General features: G+C 40.4%; 1 protein-coding gene across 1 annotated transcript in view; it reads right to left on the reverse strand.

Annotated features, from left to right (window-relative positions):
* Positions 1–24,056, reverse strand: part of POU6F2 (POU class 6 homeobox 2) — a 244,596-nt gene extending 220,540 nt beyond the window's left edge. The window contains exon 1 of the mRNA XM_010009353.1: positions 23,891–24,056. Coding sequence (XP_010007655.1) covers positions 23,891–24,056 — 166 coding nt within the window. The remainder of the gene's footprint in view (positions 1–23,890) is intronic.
* Between the last annotated feature and the right edge of the window lie 2,375 nt (positions 24,057–26,431).

Raw genomic sequence — 26,431 nt, forward strand, 5'->3', positions numbered from 1 at the left:
CTAACCCATCCACTGACCCATGAAGGGTAAATGCTAAATTCCTACAGTCAAATATTCATTGGAACTCTTTGAAAAAGATGGATGAGCTGTGCCTCCTCTTTAAATTACTGTGAGATGGGTAAGTAGGTACTATCATCTGGAAGGTGATCACCATCACTAGAAGCATCACCTCCCAGCTGTTAAAGATGACTGTATCCTGACAAAGGAGGTTTGTTTACATAGCCATAAAACTGCTATAGTATCTCACTTCTCTGTCTCACTGCATGTATTTATAACACTGCTCTCATGAGCAGGTAAAGCGCAGCTGTTGCAAAGGCAGCTAGAGAGGAGACTTTTATTAAAGTGGTTTTTTGTAAAGCAACATAAGCTAATAATTAATTTACAAACTGCCAAACCTCTAATCTTGAATCAGGAAGGGATTTATTAAAACAGTGACCATGCATGCTTTGCAGCAGGAGGCTGTTTGAAGACCCACAGTGAGTTTCCTTCAGCTGAGCCAGTGACAACAGTCCTGTAGCTTATGGTGGTCAAGGCCTGGCCCCAGCAGCACACGGCTGAATACCTATAGGTTTCATGGAAAACCAGTGGGAATTTTTGTCTCCTGATCCATCCCAGGGACTTGAACTGTATTCGCTGAGAGTCCCCAGAACACTGGGCGCTTCATTTGAACCTTAAAGAGCTCAGAGACTAACCCTTAGTGTATTGTAACTCTGCCATAAGGGTCATCAGTGTACAGGATACAGAACCCATCACTACAGGGAACCACAATTCTACTGCATTAATGCTGAGTGGGGAGCTGGGAGCCAAAAGATACTACCTCTCAAAGACACAAGATCTTGGGCAATATTAATGTTAGCCTCTAGCTCTCTCTACGAGCTGAGCTCTTGACAGAGGCCAGACACTGCCACTGGATTTGGCTGGAACCAAGAACCACAACCAGCATGGTCTCCCCTGCTCTGAAAACCACAATGAAACCCACCACCTTTGCACCATCGCCACTGCCATGAAAGAATTCCAGAATAGTGCAGAGATACTTGGTGGATTTTATTAAGTTTGTGGGTTACAGCTCATGAGCTGTGCTGGTCTGGCCCATCACTGCATTCAGTCTTCAAGGTTGAGAACTGCAGATGCTCCCTGGACCAAGGACAACAGTAGGTACAAAAGATCTTCCTCAGACATGAGAGAAGTGTTCCACACAAAGCATGTCTAAACAGAACCTACTCTTATTCCTGAAGCTGGTCTGTCATTGCAGTAGAATCGGTACTGTGGACCAATACAACACAACTCTCCCCTCTCCAGGCTGCCCCAGCCCAGCTCTCTCAGCCTGGCTTCAGAGCAGAGCTGCTCCAGCCCTCACAGCATCTTCATGGCCTCCTCTGGACTCACTAAAACAGCTCCACATCCCCCTTGCGTTGGGGGCCCCAGAGGTGAACACGGGACTGCAGGGGGGAGTCTCATGAGACTGGAATAGAAGGCGAGAATCCCCTCCCTTGACTTGCTGTTTTGGGGTTCTTCGGGTTTTTTGGCAAGTTTTGCGAGATTTAAACCATACAACTCCAGTACTAAAGCCTCAGAATTACCTTATACCTTGATACCATAATACCTTACTAGAAGATAGGCCAAATCATGTTTCTACTGCAGTACACACAAAAAAAAAATTATCAACTACATTAATGATACAGAGTTGCCTTTAAGTGATGAACACACGTGGTTGCAAGTGTCAGAACAAGGATGAAAACCATGGCTAGAATGAGGATGATAAACCCAGGACTGCTCCTAGCACATATCTCCAAAGCACCCAGTTCATTAAGAGCATAAAGAAATAAATAATCATAATCTACTGCAGAAGAGCAGACACATCAAGTCCTGCCTGCACTCCAGGAAGCCTGCAGTCTCTCTCAGAGCCACCCAAAGTGGTTTAACTCTAGTTTAAATGCAGAGCACAGGTAATACGAGGGGAATTGTTTGTAAAGGACGATACAGATAAGAATAATTAAATCTGATGTTAATTTAACAGAAACAAGAAACAGGTGAGAAGTTTTTCTTCATTTCCCTGGTCTTCAAGGCCTGTGTGTCTCACTGTATAAAGTAAACCAATATCCACAGATATTCTGAAGCTCTTTTCTTTTTTAAAAGAAAGCGTCAACATTTACAAATGGGATGTACTAGAAATGGGAAAAGGATAACATTATTAAAATCTAAAACACTGGTGGTCAGTCCAGGGTGACTTGGAATGAGCATAGTAACAGGTAAACACAAACAAAATTCAGGAAGAATAAGCTAACTTTTTAAATTGTAAATACTTGTACTCATGGCATAACCTCAATTAGTTTACAGCCACACTTCCAACACCAAGTCTGTTTTCCCTGATACTGTCTTCTGAGTATGTGGATTTGACCTCCAAGCTGTGCAACACTTTTTTTAAACAGAAGAAACCTGGTGCACACTAAGTGCTTTGCCCTTACCAGCTCATTTTGTTCCCTCTTCCATATGACCCTTGGGTGCATAGGTTATAATAACTCTGTTTCAACTCCTATTACAGTTAGTGCAGCTGTGGGAATCTAACAGTCAGCATCTATGGTGTCAATAACTATTGCATTCTTGATCAGGACAAAAAAGCCAAAAGAGATAAGTAGTTGAGGACATTAGAAGACTTAACTGCCTCCATCTTAATAAATAAAGGCAACTTTTCTCTCTCATCACAAAGTCTTCAGAACCATGTAAGCACATGCATAAGGAAACAGTGCAGTCTAAGAACACAAGCATCTGAGTTTGAAGCTGGCTTTTGGGCATGTCCTCAGAGAGCATATCTAACTTCACCCTTGGAAAATGTAATAATTTCCCTCATTCTTCTGTAAATATTGCAGGATAGTTACAGTTTAATAAATCGCACTCATCACTTTACACCACAGATCTTATTTATTCACAATTGATTTAAATGGGAAGTGTTTCACAAGTAGTATAAAGGAAATAACTCCTGAAGATACATCAGTGCTTTAGTTTACATTTCCCCCAGCACGGCTCACCAGCCCTATAATGTATTTTTCACTCTCTAGTGTTTGCTCAAAGACTCTCAAGCGCAATATAAATTCCTCTGTCAAACCACACAATTATTTTTACTAATCCATTGAGAATGGCAGAAGCCGAAGCGTTTGAACTGAGGCAGCCTGGTACAATAATCTAACAGTTCATTCAAGCAGGTGCAGGAAGTGTTATGTAAATTGCAACTAACTTCTATTTTTTTTATGCATGAGCACCTCACATTAATATTCCTCAGGCATAAAAATCATTCCTTTGACAGTCGCCACTAACTCACCATAGCGGTATCAACCCACGCATGCTACAAACGGAACGTGTTTTCCTAACTACTTTAGTTAAAAGGACAATAGCCATAGAAGACAACCTGGGTTTAACACACAGAGGAAATGATCAGAAGTAGCAGCGTGATGTTCCACAGCCACCACCAGCTGAGATGCTCGGTAAGGTGGTCCTCTGCACTTGAAATCTGCATACTGAAAATTTTCTTCTGAGGTAAGTAAGCTCGAAGGGCCTTCCACAAAACCTCCAAAGACCGGCAGTATAAAGACCATCATTCAATTTTGGTTCATTCTTATTTTAACTGAAAATAACTACTAGAAAGTTTGGCCAGAGTACAAACCTACTGATTACAGAGGCTAAGAAGTCTTCACTTACACATGATATAAAAGGTCCTAACACAGACAGTGAAATCTTCACAGGTTCATATCGCTGAAGAAGAAGGATATGAGAAGGTGGCTTTCCCCACCACCTCAGGTTGTGGGGGGCAAAAAAGCCCTTCTACAGATCAAAGTTCATAGAACCAACCAGCATGGAGAAGTTCACAAAGCATCTTCCCTTAAATTGGGGCCATACAGATCATGAAAACAGCATAATCCCCGGATGGAATAACCTTCACGTACACCACTGGTCTAAGTAGAGCAACAAAACCTGCCCCACTGGTGTCTTACCTGCCAGTACCACATGTGCCTCATTACAGGGGTCCTATTAAGTTGCTCATTATAGAGTTAGAAACACCTCATAAGTCAGCTCTAGCTGCCAGTGAGAACAGTGGTGTCAGGGCCATGACTGCACCAACAGGCTATAACATCCTCAGTCCACTGAGCCAGGACTTCAACCCCACATACTCTGCCCATGGGCCAGGGACTCCTGAGCATTCAACCCTTGCTTAAGTGCCATTTCAGTTGTACCAGCCTCCAGACCTCTCTCCTACACAAGCCTTGGATCTACACTGCAAGTAGCTTGTCTCCTGAGCCGAGGTCTCATTCCTATGTTGTAACCTTGTCTCTAGTCCCATCTGCCCCATTTCCATTTGTTCCTGTCTGAACACCTTGGGTAGGCCTTGGAACTGGTTTCAGAACACACTGGACTCCCTTCTCCATCAGTGGGGGTCACACTCCACTTCTGGCTCACCAGAAGTGGAAAAGGATGTCTAGTCCTCCAAAATGGCTCCAGCAGAAAGCCTAAACGTCATCCTGATACTGCGTTAACAGCTGTACCCCTCTTGTGCTCCAACCCATGTTCCCACCATCACAGACATCACATGCCATTACTCTTCTACAAACGCTTCCCTTCATCAACACAGTTCTAAGCACAAGACCATCCATCCACAATAGAGGCTACTGTTATACAACAGAAACCCAACAAGTTGATGGAGAGAACCTTCCACCAATATCTGCACTTGATTGCCCAGCATTAGCACAGTCACACCATTGCGCTTGCAGCCCAGAAAGCCAACCGTATCCTGGGCTGTATCAAAAGAAGCATGACCAGCAGGTCAAAGGAAGTGATCCTGCCCCTCTACTCTGCTCTGTGAGACCTCACTTGGAGTATTGTGTACAGTTCTGGTGTCTTCAACATAAAAAGGACATGAATCTGTTGGAGCAAGTCCAGAGGAGGCCACAGGGATGGTAAGAGGGCTGGAGCACCTCTCGTATGAAGACAGGCTGAGAAAGTTGGGGCTGTTCAGCCTAGAGAAGAGAAGCTGTGTGCAGACCTCATAGCAGCCTTCCAATATCTGAAGGGGGCCTACAAGGATGCTGGGGAGGGACTCTTCCTTAGAGACTGCAGTGGTAGGACAAGGGGTAATGGCTTTAAACTTAAACAGGGGAACTTTAGGTTAGATATAAGGAAGAAGTTCTTCACAGTGAGGGTGGTGAGGCATTGGAATAGGTTGCCCAAGGAAGCTGTGAATGCTCCAACCCTGGAGGTGTTCAAGGCCAGGTTGGACAGAGCCTTGGACGACATAGTTTGGTGTGGGGTGTCCCTGCTCATGGCAGGGGGGTTGGAACTGGATGATGAAGGTCCTTTCCAACCCTAACTATTCTATGATTGCCTGGGATAACAAAAAGAATCATAATACTCACAAAGTCCAACATCTAGGGTCTGAATTGCCATCTGTCTCTCCAAAGACAATAAACAAGAAAACTACAATCTGGAGAGGGACTTTTGACAAGGGCATGTAGTGACAGGACAACCGGGAATGGCTTTAACCTGAGAGGGGAGATTTAGATTAGATGTTAGGAAAAGGCCAGGTTGGGCAGGGCTTTGAGCAACCTGTTACAGTGGAAGGTGTCAATCCCCATGGCAGTGGGGATTGAACTAGATGAGCTTTATTGTCCCTTCTAACACAAACCATTCTGTGATTCTATAGAAGTTATGGCCAAGTGCAATTGGCACTGCTTGAGGCTTACAAGTTAAGTCCAAACTCAGAAATAAGTGCTTTAAAAGGGAGCACTGAAGATGAATCAGAAAAAAAAATGTCCTGTGTTGAGTAGGATGCAACATAAAAGTATATTTGTGAACAAATATCAAGGTGTTTATTGTTAAGACATTTTGAACAATTTTTAATTATCTAAACCCTAGTTTTCATTTTGGCTGTGAATGTAATGCATTGTAGTCAACTTAACAGCACCAAGAGCAAAGGTTTATTAGCTAGTTTACAAAATCTCACAAAACAGGTCAATAAAGAGTAGGGAATGTCAGCTAAAACTGTGACTTACAGCAATACATGATTATAAAAAATAAATGGGTTTATGGGTTTTTATATTGCTGTGCTGCATTTGAGATAAAAACATAATCCCAAAGTAAAGTCTTTCCTGCTTTGCACCCTGGGTAGATCTGTGTTAAGTAGGCCCAACACATTCCCAACCTGCCGAGACAGCATCTGACACACACTGAGTTTGGGTGTAAATGACCTTAATGAAGTTAGGTAGAAATTAGCCAGAGAGACACAATCTTTAATAAACTAATATAAATGCCTATTCCTTCTAACAATAGGAGCTAATTCTACTCTTTGTAGGTAAATGAGTGAACAGAGAAGAATACCACCCCACAGGTTTTTATTGGAATCCTCCCCAGACCCAATCCTCCCCAGGGAGAGAAGGATCACACCCCAAAGAATAGGATGGCTTTAAAGGTTGTAAATACTTCTTCAGCTGGACAGCCATTATGCTTCACTTGACACATAGTCCCCAGCTATGTCTAAAGTCTTGTGGGGGTTTTATTCAGCTCCCTGCACCTCTTGCTCTCTAATCCCAGCATCTGAAGGTGCTGCTTGGTGCCCAGCTCAGGGCCTGGTAGGATGACCACAACAATTCTCCTGGAGTCATTCCATATTGCCACCACCCTAGTCAAACCTCCCTTAATTTCTCTTGACAGTTCATCACATCCTTAGAGCAAAACTCCTCTCTATCAAGTTACAGGCCACATGTCCCCATTACACAGCCCAGAGTAGGAGTTTCCATGAACTGCAACTAAGCAAATTGAGGCATAAGTTTTTTAGCATTTCACACTACTGAGCTTAATTTTATTGCTTAAGATCCTGTTTAAATATTTTAATCAATGCAACATTTTATTGCTACAACAACTGAGATATCTTCATAGTGGTTTTTGGTCTCTGCTTTATTTAAAATGCATTAATATGCTTTCAGCTAAAATTACATTATAGAAAAATAAAGCATAGAAAACAAGCACAGTTCATGTAAAGCACCACACTTGCTGCTCAAACATGCAACACTGGCAGCAGCTAATGCGCATCACAAGTTCCCTCTTTGGACAGTAGCAGTCCAGCAAAATGACCTACAAAAAAATCATTCCTAAATGACTATTGATTGTTTTAGAAGCACTACATTTATAAGTTGTAATTTCCAGCAAGAATACACATGTATATATGTTCTATCTGAATCCACTGTCATTTATCACTTCTCATTAAACACACAGATTTGGCTCTTACCTGCACTCACATGACAATTCTCTTCAAGAAAAGGCAGACTGGACTGGAAAGATTGGAAAATTATTTCAGAACTAATATCCCAGCACATGACTAGGAAAGGCCATTGAGCATCTGGCCAGTGTTGCAACAGATCTTCCCCTGTATTCTATGTATTTTATGTCACACAAAGTAGTTAAGCCAAATTGTCTTTCTGGAAGACAGTCTTTGCTGCTTCTGCCTCTATATTGTGCAATTAAGGAATAAACCAAAAGAACACTAAAGCCCCCTCCTCCCTACAGCTCCCTACACTTGAGCAATATCTACATTCAAAATGCTACAAATTCCATCATCCCTTTAGTTTATACCAGCACCTGAGCTTTGCTGCACGAAGAGATGGCCCATCTCTAGGCTTTCACCAGTCTCCCTCCAATTCATTTTGGAACCTGAAGAACCCTCTAATCAAAATACAACCAAAGAAATAGTTTTAATTATTAAAGAGGCTTCATTTTGTCTGATTAATTCTTGCTGCTACCCCTTAAGCCCTTACTTCCCACAGACCTTCAGAGGCTGTACCCAGTGTCGCTTCTTTTTACTGAGTTTTAACTAACTTTATTGTAATATATTCCAAAACATTTAAGCGGAGGGTGCTTTCTGAAGTCACTTCTGGGTTGGATTACACGCTTGAAACCTGCAGACCCTACTGCATTGAACACATTCAGCATGGCGTGGACATCTCCAAAAACACACCTTTCCCATCTTCAATTCAGAAACTGTGGTTTGTCTTCCTACACACACAGAAGCATAGCAGAAATGTGACACTGCCAAGGAATTCCAACATTCACTGAATTATTCACAATTTGCAAAGTACAAGTGAGAGAACAACCTGCAACATGTGTTACTGTACCTGCCTGGTATCAGCACATGGCTTCTCCTACGCTCAGTTGTTAAGAGATCAGTGAAACCAAGCAGCTCAATACCTGCAGTTTTAAGTGATGTGTAGCTTAAATTCTGGTGTCAAAGCCTGGCTTTTGAGGACCAAAGAATGCAATGACAAAAAGAGTTGCAAAACTAGCTCCTGTTGCTTTTTTTAAGTTTGCTACTCTGTGTTCCTGCCTCTGAGGAAAGAGCTGGTGAAACTTGTTAGGGGAAAGAATGAGATACACTTAATATGTACAGTAATGATCTTAAAAAATGCAAAAGTGCTCTTGCATAGCTATGGGTTTCATTATTTATTTAGTAGCTTGTTCAATAATTTCAATAATTCTACTAGGCCTGAACGACAGCTCCACTTCAAAAGAAAACCCACAAAACATTGGCAAAGCTGGGTAAGTGCAACTTCGTGTGTGTGTGTGTGCGCGTGCTTGTCAGGGACTGATATCTTGTGTTATCCAGTGTTTGTTTAACAGAATCTTATCAATGATTTAATGAGCTGTTTGTTGGGCAGGAATTTTCTAAGAGGAGATGCCACAGTCAGACACAGTTTAAAAAGAAAAACAGTTGAATAGTAACACAAAAAGGTTGAATTGTATCTTCAGAAACAAATTTATGCATGCTTATTCACTTCCACTTACCCAGGAAAACAATGCACAGGCAACTCATGTTAACACTAACCCAGAAGCATACAGAATTACTCAAAGTGTCATTGTGCAAGAGCTTAATAGGCACTTACTTTACATAAGTGCACACTCCTCCCAGCCTCTTTGCATATTAGTGCAGGCTTTGGGTGAAAGATGCCTTCGTGTACGTTGAAAAGGCACAGCCAATGTCACATTTGCCACTCCAGCTTTCTCAGTTTGATTTTGAATTTAACAAAATATTTATGCTTTAGAAACACTACACTTGTGCCCACCAACTGCAGTCCTCCTTCTCACTACTTTACATGTGAACTTTGTCAATTGCATGAAGCTCTCTCTAAAGCACCAGGTAATTCTTGCCAGAACAGCTTAGACAGTAGTTCAGAAAGCAGCTGGGCACGCAGCACAGAGCAGATCAATATAATTATGTTAGCAGAAGCTACTCCTATCCCTATTGCTTTTAGGAGCATAGGTAGAAAGATAAAACACATCCATAATGCCTTAAACACAGTAGCTTCTCTATCTTCATCTATGGGAATTCATTTTCATTTCCTGGATCCAACTGTGAATACTTCCAATGGACTGCACAATAGCTGCAGCTTAAGTACTTTTTAAACAGAGTTGTTGCTCAATGTGGGGACGCTTGGTTTGTTTGTCTGTGCTGAGTATCTCCATTAGCTTCCCTGCATGTATCCCTACAACTCCCACAGTCTGGGGTCTGAGAGCAGATGGAAAACAACTTACAGACCTTTAACAGTACTTGTTACTAGTGTGGTTTTCCACACATTCATGCTTGAGAAGAGGACTGTCAGGACAACATCCCCAAGCACAGGTGAAGAAGCTTCCTAGCGCACCAAGGGACTGAGTAAGGAAGGCACACAAGCAGGCTAAGACAGAATCAAGCACTGCTGAACTTATATTGAGGGTCCTGTGGCTTGACAGTCACTCTTCTCTCCCCTCCCCATGCACTACAGCATTTCAGGACCCAAGATCTTCAATGAATATAAATATACGGGACCAAATTTCCCGAGAGAGTGATACACACATAGCAACCAGTCTATATGAGCCTATAAGCTTCTTCTGAAAGAAGTGATAATGAAACAGGCCTAAACTAGCCCACAGACCTGGTAAAAACTTAGCAAGTAAATCCTGTCCTATCAGAAACCAAATCCTGTTCAGAATACAAGTCTTTTAGAGAGACCACTTACATTCTCCAGTGGTACTATGGATTCTGCACAACTACATTCATGGTGCCTTTCGGTCATATTTGCCCTTTGATCTTTGTCACTCCTGAAAGTTTTGACAACATGCATTCTGCAGAAGCAGCAGCTCCCTGTATCCCCACTCAGACTCAAAAATCCCCAACCAGTCTCAAAGGATGCTAGTTTTCCAATGGACAGCATGGAACAAAGCAGAAGTGGATGCACACAGAATCACACTGATGTGGAAACAGCCACAAGTTCTCCAGAATAATTCAGCAGAAAGCAGCCCAGTATCTGAATATAGATAGGCCTTATGAATAAAGCAGGAAAACCTTTTCAGCAATAGCAAAAATATGCTGTTTATTCTGGACATAACAGTCTGGCACTTTAAACATCTGCAGCTGTTTAAATGCACACTCACTTCTCCTTATAGGTTCCCTAGAAATACTGCACACTACATTGATATATTATATACACCAAGGCATTTACATTCGTAGGAGAGCAAATTCCTTTGAGAAGTCACTCTGCACTGCAGTATAAATACCATACCACTGAGGTGGAAGTTGTTAGTGTATCTTACCAGCAGGTCAGTCAGCGACTCCATCTGTCTTTTTGACAATTTGTTCACAGCTTCCCAAATCCCTTGCAGTTTCCTGTCCAGCAAAACCCTTTGGAATTCACCATGATTGCAGGTTACCTTTTCTTCAGTGTTGTGCAAAGTCAAGCCATAGAGCAGAGAGGTTTTTTTCTATGAGGCCAAACGTACATTCCTTCACAGCTGTTCCTATCGGAGCTGATAAATTCCCGATTCAAAATTCAGAGCAGCTCCAGCTGAGTCTCTCAGCAGTGGCTCCTGTTTAAGAGGGGTTAAACAGCCTCACATCCCATTGGTTTCAATGGGAGATGAAGATGTCTGCCCCCACATGTTACACGGTCCATGTGTAGTCTGTATAGTAGAGCCTGTCTCATGTTCCAATACACTCATAGCACAATCCAGTCTTTATTTTTGTTGCTTAAATCAAAGTAGTCAGAAATGAGGAAACCAGTTTTACTCCATCCCACCTTTCTGTACCTCTCCCTGTCAGATCCTCATATTCCTTGTTAGCAAAAGGAGGTGTGTAATGCCAAGACAAGAGGTGGCAAGATCCAGCTGACATTAAAATAACATGTACTATGAAAGAAATCCTCAGAAGTTTCATTCATGACTTCCAATAGAGATGCCAAAAAAAACTTGCTAAAGCACCAGTCTTACTTTCTTTCCTGAAAAGCTAGAAGCCTGTACAAGCAAAGTGACTGCACATTTGAAACAGATCCAGTATCTTTTTCGGGACTTCACTTAGGCAGCTGAAATTGCTGAGAGCTAAATTCTGCCTCCCTCATCTTTGGGGGACCCACGCTCAATTCTGTAAGACAGCAGATGTGAGAATAAATAGAGTTTATGGCCCACCCATTTCAGTGAGGATTTTTAGCACAGATGCCTGGACAGGCAGTTTACTTATTACCACTTCAGTTCTTGGTCCTTTGCAGCAGTCTTTTCGAACACGGGGTGTGCAAAACAATCTACTGGGATGCCCAGGTGTCATGTTTTACTTGAGAATGCTGTCACACTAAATTTTACTAGGATTAATCAATTCCTTTTCAAATGCTGTCTCTAGTAATTAGTGCTTTCATCACTAACCTATGTCCTATGAAAACAACCACCAAAACAACTCCTTTGGCAGTCATGTCCTCTTCCTTCCTTTACTTGTCTCCAAAACACAGAATAACCACCCCTCCGTTCTCTGACAAAGTTACCTTGTATTATGGCATTAAATGTGCTGTTCATGTCTGCAGAATAGAAAGGGGAAGAAAGAAACTGGAAATATGCCCTCAGGCAGCACACATTATCATAACTTTGGTTTCCAGAAGAAGATGCTCCAACCAGCTGCCCACACAAAACTGAATGGGATATAAATAAGGCACAAAACATGCAGATCTCCTGCAAAGTACCTTAAATGATACCAGCTCTAGGTAACCCTACTGGTGCTGTACTATTTTAGTCTGTACTCAGGTATATCTACATAAGCTGCTGAAATTACTCCTTTTATATTGATATGCTGAATTCAGCCTCCTAAATCGTTACCCAAACAAAACTTCCCAGGATGAAATGACCAGTGAATGAAATCCTGATGAGTCCAAGATTTCACCCCTGGAGCTCTTGAACATCCCACTCAAAGGAGAAAGGGGAGATGAACGCATTTTAAGATCATATTAAAACAATATCATTTGGAATAGTGCACTGCTCAAAATATTTGCTAAATAATAGAGTGTGTTGTTTTATGCAAAGTTGCTTTTTTTTAAAGAACATTTTTAATGTTTCAACAGTGTATTACCAAATAAACTGACAAAACATCTCAGAACTAACAATTTTAATGCCTTCTAATCACACAAATCAGCACAAGATTTTTGTACTTGTGCATGACCTTCTTCAAATTATCCCCCCATTTTGGCTGAATCAGAATGAGTGTGGGCTATTTGATAAAAAACACTAAGTGTGTGAAATGAGGGGCCCTCATCGCTTCTGCCAGACTCCTCTTGACAGAATGATGATAGAAGCATCACATCCCTGGGAGAGTAAATGCAAACTGACAAGAGATGAGCCTTTAGATGTTGAATATAATCTTGAATTGTGCTTGAAGTGTCTTATTATCTTGTCTTTTGATGTCTGAAGGGGTGGCTCATTGTTAGGAAAAGGAAAGCCCTTGCACATCTTTGCCATCTTCAGAAATTGTTTGGCCTTTAACAACTGCTTTTCCAACTAATGTCCATTTCTCCTGACAATAAATATGGCAGGTCGTCAGCGAGTGACAAACAATTTACTTTACATGCCAAGCTTTTATGGGTTTTGAGAGCTCATGTGGAAGCATATTTTAAGAAGCAGTAGGCAATTAGCACTATTACAGATGTTAAGATGGCTGCGTGTGTGGAGTTCACTGTGTGGTTATTCGTTACTTCTGCCTTTCTGTTTTAAAGTCCTGTCTCCAGCATTCAGGCTGCTGTTAAAGTTATTTATCATTGACTAAAAATAGTCAATGAAAAATAAAGAGCAAGAAGCAATTTTCTTCTGCTCTAAAAAAAACCCCAACACCCCACTATTACAGGTACACTACACAGGTAATGCATAAAATCATATTTATTAATCATAACAAATCAATATCAGTAGTAGTACAGCACAGTTTACCTGTAGTGCAGACCCTTGCAATCACATCGCTGTTTTTTCCACCTTCAACCAGCTGACTTTTTCCTTTTCCCCCCAAACTTAAAAGTTTAATGACAAATCAGATCAATATGATTCCTTAGCAACTAAATCACAGGCGCGCTAGTTTTTCCTGTCACAGCACCAGTTGTGCTAAAGCAGTCAAGTTCTTTTTTCAGGTCTCCGTCACTCTAAGAATCCATAAGAATTCTCAAATGGATCATAAACTGTTACAGGGTTCAGGTTATTGTATCGTTATAAAAACGTATTGATACAGTACAGATGACAAGACATGCAGCTCTTGTGCTAGTCTATTACAACCATCTGAATACCACAAGAAATATCAGATATAAACAAAATAAACCAGTCAGCAGTAAGCTGTCTTTTAGGGAACCTATTTTTATATTTTTTTTTAAAGTGTTTTAACCTGGTGTCAGATACAGCAGTTACAGGAACCCACAGAGAAGAGAATACAAAACCATGTGAATGGGTTATTAAAAATAGCCAAAAACCTGACCACAGCCTGAAGATTAAATTTCTTTTTATTTCTTAAAAGAAATCTTCGCAAGAAAAGGCCTGATTCTGCTCCTCCTGAAAAGCATGAATGCTTTGCTCCTGAGTTTTCAGAGTATAGAACAAAACCTTCCCTCCACCTCCCTGCCAGTACAGCCCCATTGCCGGTGCTAGGAGGAAGCACCGTGTGTTGTGACACATGACAGGGGTCTGCTGCCACTTGCAAGCCTGAAATATGTAAAGTGCTATTCAAAATACAGCAGCCATCATCCCACACAAACAAGAGAACGGCGCTGTGAGAAGGGCTCAGCCCCCAAACTCAATCCCTTGCAGGGCCAGGGTCATGAGCTGGCATCACACCAATCCAAAGTTGCTCATTGAGCAGGACATCTCATCTGAGTAAACCTCTGCATCATCTGGTCCCGGTTTTATTCATTGCCTCATAAAAGCAAAGGGATGTGGGGGCTGGGGGAGAGGAAGCAGGACCAGCTGATTGAAAGATTTTTTTTCTCTTGTCAGCAAGTGTTATGAGAAGGTTCACTGTGCTGTATCCACGCCATTAAAATCATGAGACTCTGAAAGCAATGCATCAAATCCCAGCAACAGAGTGGCACAAGAGTTCCCTTTGCACTCTTCATACCGGGAGTGGGGTGGGAAAACCCACAACTCAAATGACTTATGCAGATGCTTCTCTTGCTGGGTATTATAATTAAAATTACTGTGCTTATGAGAATAGAGTATTTTCAATTGATAGAAAACATTTTTGAAATATTCTCATTTTTTTGCTTTCTTCCAATCGTAAATTTTATTTTCCCTTCAGAGAGATTTGTGGTTTGCAGTCCCAAATATTTATGATTTCAGGCAAGGAAGCATAAGAAAGGAGGAGAAGTATCCAGCCTGTACATTTACAGTCACCTTTGAGCTCATCTACACCTATCTAATCCCTTCCCCCATTTTAATCACTGCTGATTTTTGTTTCAGTAATAACAACCATTTATAGTCCTTAATTATTTTTGAATGCCTAATCATGATAATCCATCCTACCTGTCCCAGAGACATGCCCTATGAACTTCTACACCTTTATGGGAGCTTTACACAGGTTCCAACACCAGCACACCCTCTGTGCCCACAGCAGGTCAGATGTTTCCGCTGCCACTGCCTGTTTCCCCATGGCAGAGCAGCACAGGTGAAGTCGCAGAGCCTCTGCAATACATATATGCATACCTGCACAGCATAACAAACCCTCAGTAACCCTGGGACTGGTTTAATAATTCATCTTTTGTTAAATATGAAGGCAGCATAATTATAGAGTGGTTACTCCTCCCTGTCAGCGTGTTCGCTTAGCCGATTTTAGCTCCAGAACATGGGAAGCTGGGAAGAAGTGGCCATGTCAGTGAGGTGGAGGCCATGGACTGGCATACAAGTAGTGACAGGACAAACGCCCAGTTGAAACCTATGGTCTTCCTATGTACGTGATGGATAGTCACCTGAGACCTGCCAGATTCCAGCCTCATGTTTATTCAAATCGCTGAGCTAACATGACATCTCTACACCACGCAAATAAATCCTAATTGTATGCAAAAGAAAATACAAATACTGCACCATACTGTATTTGCTCAAGAGATTAGACTGAATTCAAATTATCTTTCTTCTTTTCTAGTTAATACTGTGCTATCTCAAGAAATAATTACACATACTTAGTTGTACAATATATTAAAGTATGCCTTAAGGTATATTAACTGAAAAGCAATTCTGGCTTTTTGATTAAACACAGGTTTTAGATCATCCTCTCCAAGGAAGAGCTCACCCCCAACCACCAAGCTTCAACCAAAGCAAGGAAACCTAAAGCAGACCTCAACAAACAGAGGCAAAATGCATTTGAGTAAATCTGAGCAACAACTGTCCATGCACAGCTGTATCACTGCCAGCTGTGCACACACACCAACAAGCAGCAGAAGAGAGGGGAACAGCTCAATGCTGCTTTTTAAAGAAGTAATCCAATGGTACACTTCTGTAGCAAACACTGTTCAAAACAAATACTAATCAAAACAGCAAATAAAGGTTCAGGAAACCTTTATTTCTTATTTGTGCAAATTTGAATCTTCAGAGAGTTGTTTCAGGACTTCTAAATTTCTTAACTGCAATAAAATCATTTATGTCATATTCCAGTCACACTGGTAGATAGTATGTATTGAATGTATATTTAACTTTTGTAATCACCTTCAACTACCATGATTGCTCTGTTTTCTGATACATAGCATTTTCCTTAAGACAATTTCAAACTCCTCAGCAATCAAGATTATCATTTACCTTTCTGAAAAGAAAGGACAACCGATAAGAAAAACAAAGCTCCTGCTCGCCCAACAACTCTTCTTGTATATTCTAAAATAAAAATAGAAATCCAAGCTACTTTTAGGAATAGACAAGCAGTAGTTGAGCGTTAAACACTTCTCAGAGTGGCAGGGGTGTGGGTTGATTTGGTACATGTAAATATCCCTGGAATATCTAGAGAACGAAGCCAATTTCAGTGTGTCTGAGAACAGCAGGGTTTATTTCGCCAGGCGGGATGAGGTACTATTCTTCTCTAGATGACCTCTGCTTTCAAAGTAAAAGGGCTTAGTCCTGCTTCCGAGAGCATCAAAGCAGTATCACAACATAAAAGAGGACATGTCACAATACAAATCTTCCTTTGTTTCACACTGATATTGATTTTGATTTTTATATGGCGGAGAAAGAGAAATGAGACTTTACAGTAACAAATATCAAACCATTTCCATGACAAAATAATGTTCCTGTTGAAACCCACAAATTATGACACATTTAATTTTATTCTGCTTTTGCCCCTGTTCAGCGTTAATTTCCTCATTTAGTTGTCATTTTAATGTAACTTCTACTACTGAGCTCATCAGAAATGATTCTGTAGCTAGCAAAATAGTGTTACTGTGGTAGTACTAGTGGTAGTCATGTAACGAGTCAGAAAATAAACCATTAAAGGAAGAAAAATTAATACACTGAATACGCAATTAAATAAAAGCATAAAAAGCCACAAAGCTGATTCACCCATCCCCTGACCTTCTCTCCCCAAATAAAGGGGCCACAGGTGATAGATGCAACAGAAGCAGCAGCTTAGCAAGGAAAAAGAATTAAAACAAAGAACCACCCACAAACATCAGAAAGAACAAAACCCAGGAAGACAACACAACAAGGAAAACCAAGCGCTACATAGGATATTAAAGAGAAAAATGATCCACAGGAGAATGGCAACTGTTACTATGAGCTTCCTACAGCTACCTCTGCCTTTGGATATTTTTAAAAAATTTATTAACCTGACAGCAGGAAACTTTACACAGATTGCCCCCTGACAGGGGGCCAGCCTGGTGTAAGCACTTGCTATCTCTTTGTTTAGCATAAGGAAATCAAGAGGGGTGTTAAGTGGTGCCATGTGCACGTTTGGGCAAATGTAACTTCACCTCCATCTGCCTCACCCTCACATTCCCATGGAGAACTTGCTTAATTGTGTGAAGTCCAATAGAAACACCCAATTCTCCTTCCTTCCCTTTTCCATGTTTGCTTCCTTTTTAATGTGCAAGTGTCTGATCTATTATTAATCTCAAAACACAAACTGGCAAGGATCTCAATCAAAGAAAGTAACAGTTCTTTCACAAATTACCTGTTTACTGTCTAGTAGCCAGCAAGTCCCCTTTGAAACAGGCAGCCACTAACGTCGCTCTTAAACAAGTTTGTTGTTATTTTGATAGCTTCAAAGACAGGCAGAAGAAAGATTAACTAATTAAAAATGAACTATTTGTCATTCAGTCAAACCAATTACATCCTAGGATCTCATTCTTTTTTTCCTTCCCTGTTAGCTATTCTGTATCCACACACCGAAAAATCACTTAAGAAACACATAACATACACTTAGCTCAAAAGAATTTAGCAAAGTCTTAATTAGAAATTCATGAGAACAAACAATTGTCTTTAAAAAAAAAAAAACCCCACAATTAACTTCCTCCTTATTCAAAACAGCTTTTGTTGTTCATTTGCCTTTTTTAAAATAGGCTGTCTCTGTCACAGTTCAGAGACAGCCACAAGAGACTCCTTTATTTCCATATGAGCAAGGGACTTCATAAGTGGGGCTGCAATATTTGCCCTTCATCAGCCCAATATTGCTTTCACCAAAGGTTAAAGGAGGCAGACTTCAGTCTCCTCTGAGTTGGAATATATGTGCTAGCCTTGGTACCACCACTGCCTGAGCTACCTGCAATACCTAGGCACAGCAGGAACGCTGAGCCAAGGATGGATTTTCTGTCTTACCATTGCACTGTGCTTTGTGTTTAAATAGTCATAACATCTTTTTAGGCCTTAACGGGCATTTATTCCCCATTCACAAATGCATCCCCCACTGACTACATTAAGAACTCTGCCAAGAAGGCAGACAATAAGATTATTCAGAGTAGTTATTCAAGTCCCTAACTGTTTGCAAACACTTCTTTAAAAATCCTCATGTCAAATATACCCTTCAATCACATAGCCAGATCTTCAGATTCTTTCAGAACTTGTTTGTTACTTGAGCAAGACACCACTACATTTTAGAAAATGGATTTACAAGCCTGTATAATGATCTGGTTCTGTAAACATGCCATCCATTAATGTTCCTCATTGACACAGTCTTTGGAATGAAATAGTGCTCCTAATCCACAGATTACTCGCTCTAATAAAAGCATCAAACATTCAAGCAGTAGCAGGATCAGTGCTACGGCCCCTTACGATGGCATGGATAACTGATACTGTCTCAGAACAAAGCCTCCACGTTGTGGAAATTACTGAATAAGATTCCATGAACAGACACGAATCTTTATATGCAGATTAAACATTTCAAATGTTTGCTGCCTCTAAGAGATGGCTCTGATTTTAATATTGAGATCATTTGGACCATGAACTTCCCTATTGGAACAGAAATGCTCACTAGAGCTTTAAAATGCAGCAAGAGCAACAAACATGCATTGCTTTGTCACTGAATTTACCAAGCCTTATCAAAGTGTTCCTGGTGGGCAGAGCTCTTACAGACCTTTAAAACTTGAGGATATAACCAAAACACTGAGAATCAGCCTTAAATACACTGATGAAAGGAAAGCTCTTGGTCTGAAGGCCTTTCTTTCCCCCACAGGCTACATATGCTGTTAATGACAATAATGCGAGCTTCCTCACAGCAACCTGGCAATGACCTCTGCTCTGACCTGCAGAGACCACTGTCTCAAGAGGTAAAAGACAATTTAGTCCTTTATCCTTTGTAACTGAAATGACTCCAGTGCCATAAATTCTAATCAAGGCAAGTCCAATTTAAAAAATAAAAATAAAAAAGGATAATGTATGATCCCTCAAAGAGAAATACTAGGGATCTACCTGCAACACAGTCAGCTAGGAACAACTTCTGCCCTGTTCTGCTGCAGCGTACACGGGTACGCTTATAGAGAAAGATGCATGCAGTTCTGAAACATAGGTAACAATATGGGAAAAGGAAACAAAATCCCTATGCAGGGCTTTGCAAATAAACCCTTGTTTATGGAAACGTGTGCAGATTCGTTTAACTCACATATCCCCATTCCAGACTTCAAACACACACAGGATGATGAGAAAGGCAAAAAAACCTAAACTGGTAGTGAACCAAATAAAACCAGAGTCTTCAGATCCAGTGTAGGAAATCTAAGATCTCATTTCACTGGAACAAAACCTTGCCAGAAAAAAATAAATAAATATCTATATTAGAAAAAATCAAAAACCAAACCACCAAAGATATTTGCAGTTGATTTCTGGCTGTCCTGCAATTATTAAATAAGGAACACTTGTGCTCCACAATTACAGGCTTGGTCTTGCACTCACTCTATACTTACAGCTCGCTTTATTTCAGCAAGTTTCGTGCAGAGAACTATGGGCTCAATCTCAAAGAGCAACTTTTCATAATACAGTAAAACTACCTTACCATGCAAATGCATTCCCAGCTTTCCTTATACCACCAGCTAATTATGTCACAAAGTACCTGCAATTAAGGATGAATTAAGGACTGGATCTAACTCCAGAAAGCTGGGCTCAGTCCACAGAGGCTTCTGGTGCTTGGACTAGCCACTTCTTTCCTAGGACATTTACAGCACAGAGAGTTTTATGCAAGACATACCCACGGTGCCTACACCAACTTTTGAATCCCAACAGCTACAGTATTACAGAGTTAAATGTGAAGGCGGGGGTTGGGGTTATTACTAGATTTTTTCAGGCAAACACTTCATAACTTCTTCTAAACTTGTTTAAAGATACCATATAAAATGGCAACTTGGATTCATTAACTTCATATCAGATCCCAATGTGTTCATTTAAGTGAACCTACTACTTAGCATTAACAAACACCAATTTTACTCTGTAAGAGCCTGGGTTACTACTTTGAAGCATATTGCAGAGTAAGAGAAGTTCATCTGAAAGTGACACTACCAGGAATGTCAACTACCAGACTCAGTTTCTCTGTTTAAGCACATCATATAATTAAAATCAGAGATTCTGCTTCACAATTAGCTACAAGACCTCTTGCAAAACACCTTGGCCTCATATTCTGCCCAGCAAACCTGGGATTTCTTTAACTGAAACACTGCAGCTGTGCTATCTCCACACTTCAAAACAGGACTTCAGAGCTAGTGTGCTTCAGAATAGTCCTTTACCAACATTTTGCACTTCACAAACCATTTTTCACCATGCTTTTTATTCCCTTGTTTTACATTATTTCAGTGTGAAAAGTCTTTTGTACGCAGATTCCACGCGTCCACTGGCAGAAATGCACCAGTGGAGGATTACAGATGCAAACCCTCAGGCTACAGGACAGCTTTTTCTTTATAAAAACCCAAACCAAACACCGCCACCAGGAGATAGCAAGGAGGCAAACAACAAGGAGGTACAACCCCTCTAACCACAGCTGCTCCTTCCATTATTCACAGGTAACAACTACACTGGAGTGACAAAGTGCCTTTTCCCAGATACTTGTGCACCAGTTTAAAGGGGTGTTTCAGATTATCAGGAACTTACACAGCTTGTGCTGGTATTTCTGAGATCCAAGGAGCTGCATCTTCCACCTGCTTTGTCACTGACAGCAAAGCACCCAGAAGAGAAACACAAAGTTTACTGTGTATCTTCTCAAGTCAAAAATAAGTACAATTAATTGTACTCCTGCCCCTTCCTGACCTGCAGCAGCAACTGCTCTTGAAAAGGTGCCATTTTTATGATTTATTGTGCTATCTGCTACCAAAACAGAAAATAAATACCCAGTGTTTCTATGGTACGTAGTGAAATACCAAACCAAGGGACCTGGAGAAAAAGGAGGTGGATTTTAGGAAAAGGTAGATGTGAGCAACGCAGGTCCTTACAGAAATAAACCCATCCATCAAGACAAGCTAAGCAGAATGTGTCCAGTGAGAAAGAAGAAAGCTCTTTGCATAATCATTCAACTCTGTTCATCTATATGAAAATAAGACTGGTGAAATACTGCTAACATCAACAAGACACTCAAACGCTGGTCCTTCATCCCAGCTAAATCAGGGCATCATTTTCACAATTTCTTCAAAACACATGAAAGCAGCAGCGTAGAAAAAACTTAGTTCTCTGTGGACCTGCCTCCTCCCCTTGACTCCAAAAAATGCTCCACCATCTCCTGCTAAACAGATTTTGGCCTAATTTTCACACAACACGTATTAAATGTTACATGGTAAAAGGAAAAGTATTATCTCTGATCAAATGAAAGAAAGTTGGAGGAGAAAATAGTTAATCTGTGCCACCACATCAGTAAGTCCCCAAATAATTTCATCTCAGAGGCTGCAAAAGTCCCAAGTATGCATTCCTGTTTAATCCTATGAGTAATATGATAAAGAGAAATAGCTACAGAATAATGCTCCATATTTAAGTATCAAAGCTATGAACAAAACTATACTTAATTATTTTCAATGTTTACTGCAAATCTACCTTAAGGGATGCATCTGTGACATAAAGGCTGATCATCTTGATTTTAAATTTGCTCAGGTTGATCCTCAGACATACCAAAACAGCCCCACTGCCTTTTCTTTATGTTCTCAAAGTTACCAAATTTAACTGACAAGGGCCACTGCTCAAAGATCTGTAGCATCCATCATAATTGTAACAGAACCTCGATAAATGGTAGGTAAGTTCATGCTGAGGCACAGTTGAACTATTTCACCTACTTTTGTTCCCCTACTTGGGAACCTCTTTTTAGCAGTATAAGAATCAGACAAGGAAACCTCTTACCCCCACCAACAGAAACAACACAATAGATTAATTTGTGGCTTTTCCATCAGTGCTTTTAGGGACATAAATTACATTTGCAGTTCAGAAGGAGACAAGATATTGTTGCCCATCATTTCTGTACCCCACACGGCAACTCTAATGAAAAGTGTCTGTATATATTTCGCTATCACCGAGGAGCATCCAACTGACAATGGCTCAAAAAATATCCTTCCTTTTATTACAAGACTTGCCCGACCTAAAAACAGACAGATATTTCACTGCCCTCAGATTAAAAAGTCTGGCTTTCGTTTTGTACATGCCTTGCTATATTTAACAGATGCACCCTGAATATTTGAGCAAATTAAATACATAAAACCACAGCTGAGGATATTTGTACTACTCCAGACAACTAATAGCCCTCTGAATTTTAGACATTACAATTCTTTGCTGGATGAAATAGACTAAAATAATTATTCTATATTTTCTGAACATTCAAACTGCTAATGGAAATTATGCTTCCCATGGAAACAAAGATTACTAAGAGCGTGCTTAAAAATAGATGCGATATTCAGTAATGGTCATGACTGTAATCCAGAAATTAAGTTTTAGGATTTTTAAATTATCATTTTCCCATATCTTTAGTGAAGTTGTTCAGTAGAATATTTTGTGCCATATCTTTCAGTAAGAATATGCTCTTAAACATTTTAAAAGAAAATTGCATGTATTCTTTTGTTTAGAAAAGATCTTGCAGCTCTTCCTGAGCTGGAACACTGAAATCTAAACACAGTTTCCTTACAGACTATAAAATTAAAACTTGAATCTCAGAAAATGGGCTCTCACCCTCTGTCTCTCAAAGCTGCATTCCCTTTAAACAAGATCATTTTCCCTTAAACTTCCACCTAGAGGATCATGTAAAATAAGGAAATGCTCTGTTTCTATTAAGGTTTATCTCAAGTCACAATTGGAAATAATTAAAAGGAACTTCCTCCAGGAGAGCAGTCCCTCCAAACCCAAAATATCCCTGTGTACCATACAGTGCTGCTCCAGCTCAGGCATCTATCAACATCTATCACTCAAGCACGCGCCTCAACAGCCCTGCTCCCTTTTCTGATTAGAGATCAGAGTTGCTTGAGTTGGCTTACAGGGTGTCATCCGTTTGAATGACAGATGTCTGTGTTGGAGTGCCACTCTCACTGCTTTCGTTTTGATTCGGAAAGGTTACACTTCTTTGGTACAATTTAGACTACTAAAAAATAAAGTAAGATCCAAAAGGTAATTTCTCTTTGCAGAGGCTTCAGGGGAAATATTTCATTTCTAATTTAAATTCCAAAAACATTAGCTCCATGTGCAGTACCCTTCTTAGCCTTTGTTTACTCAGTACAGAGTGTTTTCTACAGGAATGTTTCAGCTCCCTTCAGCCAGCTTTATCTTTACCATATAAAATGGTAACTTCGCACTTTAATCCAGCCTTAGAACAAGGTGGTAGCATGAGACACACCAGCACCTGACCCAATAAATGTTAATGAACTACTCCAAGAAAATTACACTCCCCCCACCCCCAGTTTGTTGGGGTTTTTTCTACATGCAAAAGCAAACCTAAAATGTCTGCAACTTGTATAAAATAAGTTCATTGTTGACAAAAGTTTTCAGGACTGACACTGTCATTCTCATAGCCAGTTGCAATGGGAGCAGAGGGCTGCATGCCTGCACGCTCCAAGCTACTCCTTCGTACTTAGAACAAAATTGAGCGAACAAGGAAAGAAAGGAGGGGGAGAAGAGCAGGGGGAGATTGCTCTTCCGGACAACATGGTAGCAGTGAAATGAAATACCTAGACAGACTTACCGAAGAGCTTGCTGGGAGTGTCCTCGCTGTCATTTGATTCCACAGGCGCAAGCAGGGGCTCATTCAGCTCGTTGTCTGAAGTAGCTGCCTTGTCCTCACCTCTCAACTCTGCATTCATTTCACTCTGCAGTGACAGCAAGGGCTTACTGACTTGTCCAGCTATCATTGGATCCTAGGATGGGGGAGAAAAAAAAAAAGTGAGGGGAAAAAAAAAAAGTGGCAGCTTTGGTGTGCGTATAGTCTCTGTTCCACTCCCTCCCTCTCACACACACACACACTCACACTCTCTCTCTCTCTCTCTCTTATCTCTGGCTGCTCCTGCTGTTATTGCTGGCTGCAGTCAAGTGAAGAGCTATTACAGATCCAATGAGTTTTCCATTACTCCCCACCCTATTAAAGCTCAACTAGCATGTGAGAGATTCAGGATGCTTTGGAGAAAAACTTCTATGAAAGCAACATAACCAACACAGCTTTAATTATGGGATGTGCTTTTTTGTGTGTATGTTTTTTTTACACCTCACCCTGTCCTTAACGTCGTAAGAAAAGAAATTCCTGTATGCTCCAATGCCACGGAAGAGGAGCACCCTGTGAGCGCTCCACAGTGATTTAAAGAGGCATCCTCAGCTGCACAACATTAACAGAATCAAATACACAGTTTCTAGCATTCTATTAAAATACACAGCAGCAAATAGCTATTGCATCACATACATTCAACAGAGAGAGACAGATTTCTTCTAACTATTCCTGCCTTTGGGATACTATACTCCAGAAGTCCATAAGCACACACACAAACACAATCTTTCTCTTTTGAAAAATAAAATCACACAGAAACCATGTTTTTTAAAAAAGATAAAATTAGGGAAGATACTTACACATACAGTTTGCAATTAGTCTTGTGTTTGCAACATAATCTCCCCCGTAAAACATTAGACATGTATATACATTTAAATTTGGTATCCTTGCTGGTTTGGATCTGTTTTATCTTCTGCTCACTGAGGACATTTGGGGGTCAGGCATTATTTCCAAGCACACTCTATTATTCCGTTTGCAAACTAATAGGCATAATATCATGATAGCTTAAAGGAAAAAAAAAAAAAGAGGAAACTAAAAAAAAAAGGGGGAAGGAACAAGTGACCTTGTTGCGCTCTCTGGCAGCTATTTATTGCAAAGTTCATGCCTAAATGGCTCTTATGCAGAGAACAGGTGACCAGCAAGCAAGTAGGTTGGTTAGCATGTTCCCTCTGTCCCGTCCTCACATTGGTCGATGTTTGCCTATGGGTTTTTTAATGTATTCATGTCTGAAAAGTGAATTTGATATGACACATGATAATCTATGAAAATGTTAATCAATACAAATAGTTTAAGCTGTCATCAAATGCACTTCTTTAGTCAATACTCATATCGCTGAAAAACAATGTCACTGTCACCAGGGCTTAATTTGCACAGCACTTAAATATTGGACTCTGTGCATCAATGCACTCCTCTTCAAATACTGTAGGTAAACACATTTTCTCCCTATTTAAGGCTGAAGCACTCAGCACGCATTTAGCTGAGCCGAATCCTCCCTTTTGAATACCTTGATAGGTCCACTGGAGGGCAAAATTAATACTTAATTGAATCTCACAGTCATCAAAATAATCAATACTTTTTTATTATTTATTCTTTACAGTCTGTTGACTGTTTCAAACCTCTGAGGGAATGGTGGAAAGGATTCATGGCTTTGAAACACTGTCATTTAACAAGGTAATTTTCAGTGGGGCATTAGGGGTTGTGAAACATATAATAAAACAAAAATGGTGGCTTATAATAGGAAGAAAGAAAAGAATTATATTTCTGCCATCTAACAAAACAGGATAAATAAAAAAAAGCAAGTGCAAGAGGGAGAGGGAGAAAGGAGGGGGGAGAGGGAGAGAAAGACTGGCTTTTGAAGGGTTTTATCATATCAAGAGCAGAGCTGAGCTTTCATAATGCTGACATTTCTCATCCTGACAATCCTAAACAAGTGGAAAGGATGAGATCGCAGATATCATCTTTCATCACATTCTCCAGCTTAAGAACCAACATGACAGCTTCTCTCCCCTTTACACTGTTAATTACTAAATAAAATACTGCTCTCTGTCAGCATTAGATTATTGCAGATAGCAACCACAAACATTACTCCATTGTTTTGCCTTTTTTTTTCCTCTTTAAACCAGTGATACCTACCTTGAACTCTTCAGAAAATAAATTAGGCTTCTGTCTACATATTGTAAATATATGAAACATAATCAATTTAATCAATGTGGTCAATCCATGTTATTGTCAGGCTAAATTGCTGGTGATTTATTAACATTTCATTTACTGTATTTATTAGCCAGCAACAATCTCAGCATTTCTTAGATGTTTCTGGGCAGGAAACAGAACTTAACAGATTCCTTTTGCAGATGCTGGGGAAAAACTCTGGCTTGTTTTGCCTTTTATTCCTGTCGCTTTATGGACAGTCATTTACTGAGGCAAAAAAAAAAAAAAAAATTGTTTCTTTGCTTTCATATACTAAATAAT

This window comes from Nestor notabilis, unplaced genomic scaffold (assembly GCF_000696875.1).
Source record: "Nestor notabilis isolate BGI_N333 unplaced genomic scaffold, ASM69687v1 scaffold922, whole genome shotgun sequence".
NCBI classification, from domain to species: Eukaryota; Metazoa; Chordata; class Aves; order Psittaciformes; family Psittacidae; genus Nestor; species Nestor notabilis.